The sequence below is a fragment of the Echinococcus granulosus genome (genome assembly GCF_000524195.1).
Source record: "Echinococcus granulosus chromosome Unknown EG_S00117, whole genome shotgun sequence".
In the NCBI taxonomy this organism is placed as follows: Eukaryota; Metazoa; Platyhelminthes; class Cestoda; order Cyclophyllidea; family Taeniidae; genus Echinococcus; species Echinococcus granulosus.
Genome location: NW_020170497.1, coordinates 169,304 through 176,711, shown reverse-complemented (window position 1 = coordinate 176,711; position 7,408 = coordinate 169,304). Strand labels below are relative to the sequence as shown.

Sequence of the window (7,408 nt, the reverse complement as noted above, 5' to 3'; positions counted from 1 at the left end):
AACGAACTGAGGAGCTGAGCCTGCATCGAACGCATGGTAAAGAAGGTTATGTTTGCAAACGACCTTTGAGAGATTTAAGTAGAGGAAATCAAATGTTTGATTTTCACCGCTTTCGTACACCATTAAAAGTGCAAAACCTATCTATACAGTTTTATCAATTAGTTTAATGCGGAAACTTGCATTGAATACAATATCTACATCAAAAAAGTAAATACGGGTTTTGTTAAAATATCACGGCTGTTGATGTTTCTTTATAGTTAAAGGTGATTTACGAAATAGCTCTCAATATATTGCGAAGTGCAGTCGATCTCGCAAATGTGCAACATGTACTCATTGCCTGTAAAATCTAATTTGATTGAATTTATACGAGAATTTTGCATAAATTTTACAAACGCACACAACATAGGTAAGTTTTGATGCTTTTGTGCTTGAATGATGATGCATTTTAACTTTTAACTTCTCCGTTGGATTGAGCTGCGTTAAAATTGTTTCAGCCTAAAGGGTATGTTTTATGATTACATTCTTTTGCGTTTTATAATAAAAAAGAAAAGTGGTTATGAGAAGTCGTCTTGTGTAATTCGTTCGTTGATTAACTCCCGCATTTGGTGGAGGGCCTCTCGGTAATGGCCATTGTATTTCGCCGGAGTGTGCTGGCCTTCAGGCCATGCCAGCAGCCCTAATAACTTCTTTATGTCGGACATATATGTTCTTCTCGAGTGTTCTATCTTGTTTTGTCTTCGGGGGTGTCTTGGGGGCTACATTGATGGCAGCGGAAAGTGAACCCCATCTCAGGGTACATCCATCCTGATTTCTGCTGCTGTGTGATAAACCTTAGCGGAATGGAAGAATAGCATATGCTACGGATGGGAGAATCCGGGATGACCCTAAACAAGAGGGCTGAAATTGTCGCTTACCTTCGGTTACTGCTGCAGTGCCGGAAACGACAATAGCCTCGGATCATCTGGAAAAGTTTTTCACAGAGTTCCCCTACCGTGTCTACATTAAGTTCTCGACAAAGTGAATTCGTGATACCTCTTCCACTCTCCGCTAGCTGGATAGAGTCCGGATAGATATGACTGGTCAGCTCCGATTTGGGAACCACGTGGTACGGAGGAACAGACGCGAAACCCTTTCCCACGGACCTGTGTTAAACCCCATCCCTCCTTACACAAACCTGCTTCTAAACCTATGTATTGTCACGCATGTTGGCCATCACAATTCGACTTTCCTGAATCCAGTTCCAAAACTGGATGAACCTCCAGATCTAGTTGAATTGCAGGAGAAGTCAGTGACGTTGCGGTCAAGTACCTCCTCATTTTCATGGAAATTTGATGACTGGCGCGGCTGGATGGCGGGTGTTTCCTTACAGCGCTAACTACGTTGTGATGGCCGACGCTGGCGGTTGACCAAGGGGAGCGCCGGGGATGACGCTCAAAAGTGGAGAGGGGCTATATGATAGGTTGGTTGCTTAACTCGCGGTTTTTGTGAAGGACGACTTCTGACTTGACCACTGTATCATGCCGGGTGGGATGGCTTCCGAACCATGCCAGTAGCCTTGATGCCTTCTGTATGTCGGATACATATATTCTGCCCGAATATTACGGCTTCTTTTATCTTCAGGGAAGTCCCGGGGCACCATACGTAATATTTGTTTTTTTTTATTGGCCGCTGTGCTCCTGAGGTGCCACTTTAATGTATATCCGCAGTGCGATGTGCTACCATGTGTTATTTATTTAGGCCCTATTTACTTTATGATTGGCACTTCAGGAGGCAAAAAAAGCAGCAGCACCAGTTTGGATTTTTGATGGAGGTATTAATGAATGTCAATAACTTACAAATCGGGGCACAGGCCCTACCGTCCCCTCACAGTCGTTATCCACCACTGGAACGTCGCCCTGGCAGGTCTCAAAGCCTGAGCACAACATTCGATTAACGTCCTTTTGTGCGCCTTCGTTGTTCGCCTCTCTCATTGATTTTTGCTATGCGACCTTGAACCTTGGGACAGTTTAGCTACTGAACTTCCTCCTGCGCTTCACCCGCTCCGTATGGAAGCTGGTACTGGTGTGTTTGGAAGAGCGGAACTGCTTTCAGTAGTTTTTGTATGTGCTGCTTTGTACACCTATCGCAGTCTCGATGGTTCAAAGAAGGGGACTGTCTTTTCCGGTGAGTTGCCCGCTGAATACCGGTCTTCTTTAACCCACGAGATTCATTGAGTTTACACCAGTCAGATCTTTGATGCGTTAGTGCGATCTCCGATGAACTGATTCAAACCATTTATTTTGCTCGATACTGTCGAGTTAAACTTGAATTTCAGTTAATGTTTAATTGCAGTAGTATTCCCTGTTGTGGTCACCTTTTTGATGGCTTTGTGGAATTTGGTAGGATTTGCGGAATTTCCTACACGGCCATGTGAACCATTTGCTCCCCTGCCAGTTCATTTATACGTTAAATTAGTTGCCTCGATACATGTTTACAACTTTCTGGATTTTGTTTACTTTAAGGTAACTTTTAGTATATTTTGGTGTGTAATTTTGTGGGATGTTTCAAACACCATCTTTTATGATCCGTGGATGATGGCAAAACATTCGCTTAAGTAAATGATTATCATTGAATTGGAAGGTGATTTCAGACTACAACCAGTCGGACATCAAGCGTAACATTAACGTCTTCCAGTTGCCTCGTAGATTTCCTTTTTTTCATTACTTCTTGAACAAACCGATTTATTCGGTGTGATATCTCCCAATTGCTTTAGTTGGGTTACACTTTGTGCTTCCAACTTTATTGCCGCTTGTTTTAGCATTCCTTGATGACAACTTAAGCTGTGCTTACTGCCACATTTCTCCGTGAATCTGCTTCCTTGGTTTAACTTTAGCCAAACAGAATTCTACTGAAATTGTGGCTACCTAAGTGTTGCTTCTTTCGTAACGTCAGCAAATCCTTTTGGGAAGCCGTAAAATGTGGAAACTAGGTTTGGCTAATTCTGTGTAAAAATTGGACAGTTTATTGACTCCTCGTTTCACCTCTGCGTGGATTCCAAATGTGCGGAATCTGTTCTTTTCTGTCCTTGTGCTTTGTCGGTAGTTGAAACGCTACGCACAGCATGAGCGACACACTTTAGACTGTTGTAAATGCGAACACGGGTAGATCTCAGCTAAATTTAAGTCTCCCCCAGCTCTGTACTCGTGGATCAGTTCTGTGATTCCATATTCATTCCTTAAGGTTTTAGGCGTATCGAACTGAACGTCTGGAGCGTTCCGTATCCACAATGCAAGCAAAACAGAGTTTAGAATTCTCAGTGTAGCTTTAAGCAACCCTTTGATAGGTGGACTTTATTCTGATACAGAGCACGCATGTCTGTCGAGGTAAATTGGGTTTTCTGTTTTTATTTGGCATCTGTTACCGTTTCAAATGAAAATAATCCTCACGCTGAATCGTAGGATTCGCCGACATCCCATGGGAGACATATACAATTCCCGATCACTGTCATTTTCTACTCCTAGTTTTGACAATTTTCCGAAGGACTGAAGTTTGTGGAACGGTTCCTTCTCATGGCATTTAGAGTTGTTAAAATTACCCTTGCTATTCCCCAAAAGTTGATTTTTCCACTTATGTTGGAGTAAAATAAACTAATACAAAGTCAGCGGCCTCGGATGACCGTGTTCACGTTTCTCCCAGAATATCTAAGCCATTTTGGTTCGCAGAAGGGTAAAAATGTGTTCGGAAAAATGAGATCCTGCAGATTCCTTGAGCCTTGACCTCACAATAGCGTGTGCTGTTTCTTTACGGCCGTTTTGGCTGTTTGTTTGAGCGGCACCTTGACCATATTCCATAGCTGTGGTCCCATTTGTAGCCAAAGCCAAGCAAGTAAATTCGCGCAGAGCTTGTAATCAAGAGCAATGAGCCAGAAAAGGCAACCTGGGAAGTATTTTATTGGTCAAAATAGTGTGGATTACAGTGTGTAACTTTGTCAGTGAGGCATAAGATTGCCGCGAATTTCACTTCTATGCAAGTAACTGCTTCTAGAAGCAAAAGAGCGGCATAAGCTACCGGACGGCGTGGTGGCGCGTGTCTTAGGCGTGTAGGCGAGTAGTGGGTAGATATCTCGGGGATAGCCAATGGTCGATTCTCCCGCCTAACAAGCATTAAATGGGACTGCAAAGTTCATTTCTCGGCAAGATGCAATTTAAAGTACAAGGAGTGTATTTATAAAGAGTGTGAAGGAAATGCAAAGTAACGAATTGACAGTCATAGCCTCACGTCTTTTAGTCACCGCACAGGCATTTGGACGAACCGCATTTACTCAGCCCCTTTCACGTCTTTTCCTCATTGGTGCGAAATGTTAGCGTGCTTTATTTCTGACTCGTACTAGATACGATTTACTATAAAAGGCAAGTAGGAGTAGAGCAACAACTTTGTCTGATAGTTAAAACCCCTTCTAAGCAGTTCGTTCTACAATCTCACCTTTGTCAACTGCTGTTCAGCACGCTTTACTCGAGCGAATTCTGAGATTTTGGAACCAAGTTCAAGCGAGTTCGTAAGAGGAGACAAGCCACAGTTCATGCGCTCTTCGTTCAGCCAGCACTTTATGGGTGTTGAAAATAAGAGAAAATGGTACAATGCCCACTGAAAGGCACCGCGACCGGTGTTTGATGCACCTGCATGCAAACAGTTGGTTGCGCCTTTGTAGCCCTTGCAATTGGCACCAAGTTCTTGGGGCATTACGTAGGACCCAGCACAAACCTTTGTCTTGGAAATTAAAGCGATCAAACTTAACTGTATCCCATTTGGCTGTAAACGGTCTTCTCAGACTTACTTTCTTCCACAAAATGGAATATTCAGTAGTTTTTAGATTGGGAAGGAATGAGAAGGCATTAGGAGGTGACAGCACCATAAAAGCGGAGTGGACTTTCTGAATTCGTCATTCCTTGGTACACCCGTTAGTCTATTCATACTTGAAGGCAAATAATCACATTTCTTTACATCCTACCGAAAACTTGTCAGTTGCTGTCAGTCTCCAGTTTTGTGTTCCTTGAATTCCGTTGGGAAAGGCAGTGCATTGTCTTTCCAACTTTGTCTTCCACTTCATTGTAAATCCACCATCTCACTCACTTTCCAAACCAACTCACCAGTCAGCCTTGTGAGTGCTCAACCCAACTTTCTGTTTATGTAGCGCCCTTTCTTTGCGAAACTGTTGGCAGGCAGGTGGGTCCCTAATTCCTCCTTCCCTCAATCACCTCTGCTGTGTTTCTTCCAGCCCGGGTCCAAACTATGGGCTCACAATTATCGCATTCTGTCGTTCTTTCGATTCATTACCCTCAAAAAGCGGCTATGGATCCATTGATAAGTAATATAAAAAGCTAGATCCAACCACCACGAGATTATAGGGCACTCGAGTTCGCAAATAACCTTAGTGTTCGTGGGATGATGTGAAGAGTTGAAATTTTAACCGAGATTTTGGGAGATAAGAGGTGCCGCGTCGTTGTGTGTGTAGATGAAAGTGCGCATCAGGTCTGTTTCGCAGTCCTTGACTTTTCCAGAGTCGTTCCTCCGTGTTAGGACGGCATCATAAGTCTTTATACGATAACGCTTCCTCACAATGAGGAGACCCTCGAGTGTGGTGGCGGTTGGATGTTTGGTCGGCCTGAATGGAATTTACTTTTAACGTCCTTCTCACGAGCTACATTGCAAGGAATCATCTGCCAGGCTATGTGATGCCTTTGGCGTGTCATCCACTTTTCATTTAAATTTTTAACCCAAAATGACTTTCCTTGTCATGCACAAGTTAAACTAAAAGTGACTTTTAGGAATGCTCTCCAAATTAGTGGCATGACAACGGTCAAAGTACTAGCATTATCTAAGCGAGGTTGTCGACATATTCCTTTATAAGCAGTAGTTTCGTATATGAAAACCAGACATGATTTAATAGTTTTCTGATCACAGTTAGAAATGGTGACTTTGTTGACAAAATACGTGCCTGTCAATGAAAAGAGGAAGACAAAGACTGACAATAGTTGCATCGTGATTTCACACAAAATTATGTAACACAAAAATGAGAGAAACAAAAGCCAATTTTTAGTCTATCAAATGGAATCGAGGTTCTCACAACTCTTAGATTTCACTAACCATAATTTTGTCACAACCGTTAGAAATTCACATTCACGCACACAAATGTACACTTACTTATGGTGGCAGAGACATGCCTATTTTTTATCTATACTACAATTTTCTTCGTTCTTCACTTTACTTGGTCTTTCCCTTTTCAAATGTGGTAAGGGGAACACCAGCATCAGCCGCCTCCCTCTCCTCCTCATCCTCCTCATCCTCCTCTTCCTTCTCCTGCTCCGTCTCTTTCACAACAGCATCCCTTTGTTTGATCGACACCTCCGCCGCCTTCACTGCGTCAATCTCCTTGGTGTCACTTATAATCGAGTGTCCATTCACCGGTGCTTGCGCCTCCCGACGCATGCATCGAAAGAAGTCCCGTCGTCCCTCCAGTTTTCCGGCCAACCACAGTCGGTGCATGAGGTATGAGACCAAAGTACTCACCACCAGACTACCCAACATCGCAATCGTCTTAACTGGTGCGCGCTGTAATCCTGCCTCGTAGTCATAGCCGGGATAGCGGAAAAGTGCTGGTAAACCAATCGTCCTTTCGCCCGAGGTTAGACGCAGAAATAGGCCTAAATGACACGAAATTACAGCTTTGATTCCTCCTTTGGCTCAGTAAATTAATTTAACGACATTGAACCTACCGACGAGGAAGCCAGCAAGAGAGCCATAGGTGTTTGTGAAGGGGATGAAAAGGACTGATATGAGTTGAGGGAAGAGAATGACGTAGACAAGATCGGAGGAGAGAAACCACAAATCGTAGATAGATTTGATCATGATACCAAGGAGGCAAGCAAAACCACCAACGACAAGGATGCTGCCCTTCATGGCGAAGAGAATGCAACGCTCAGAAGTAGCGGGAAAGAGGGCTTTTACCACATTGTGGGCGAACATTGAAGCGGCAGAAAAGACGGAGGAATCGGCAGAGGACATGACAGCGGCCGAAATAGCTCCAAGACCCACAAAAGAAACTGCTGGTGGACAGAGGTACTGCAGCACCAGTGGTAGCACCAGCTTTCGTTCTGATGGGATTATAATATTGTCAAGCGTGCCATTGTACTCGGTCGCTGACCAATCCGTACTGGCGGCTACCGCTCCGATCAAAATCGATGGAATGGCCATGATTAGACACCCCAATGACGCCATATAGCTGAGCATTTGAGCTCCACGAGCTGTTCTTGCAGAAAGAACCCGTTGGAAGTACACTTGCCAGGGGATGCCGCCGAGGATGAGCATCAATAGGTTGTCAACATACTGAGCTGCGTCGTCAGCTGACAAGGAGCCGATCCAGCGCGTCGAA

The 7,408-nt window shown here is 44.0% G+C and overlaps 2 protein-coding genes across 2 annotated transcripts in view; both read right to left on the bottom strand. All coding sequences in view use genetic code 11, as the record gives it.

Moving 5' to 3' along the window:
* Window positions 1–1,196: 1,196 nt before the first annotated feature.
* Window positions 1,197–4,719, bottom strand: EGR_08734 (hypothetical protein; the record flags this gene model as incomplete). The annotated part of the gene is made up of 4 exons (XM_024497983.1): window positions 1,197–1,448; window positions 1,836–1,912; window positions 4,048–4,132; window positions 4,462–4,719. The coding sequence occupies 4 exons, from the start codon at window positions 4,717–4,719 to the stop codon at window positions 1,197–1,199; spliced, it is 672 nt and encodes a 223-aa protein (XP_024347616.1).
* Window positions 4,720–5,442: 723 nt separating this feature from the next.
* Window positions 5,443–7,408, bottom strand: part of EGR_08733 (High-affinity choline transporter) — a gene marked incomplete at both ends in the record, with an annotated part of 4,912 nt that continues 2,946 nt past the window's right edge. Inside the window, 3 exons of the mRNA XM_024497982.1 lie at window positions 5,443–5,641; window positions 6,245–6,680; window positions 6,753–7,280. Of these exons, the coding sequence (XP_024347615.1) occupies window positions 5,443–5,641; window positions 6,245–6,680; window positions 6,753–7,280 (1,163 nt within the window). The remainder of the gene's footprint in view (window positions 5,642–6,244; window positions 6,681–6,752; window positions 7,281–7,408) is intronic.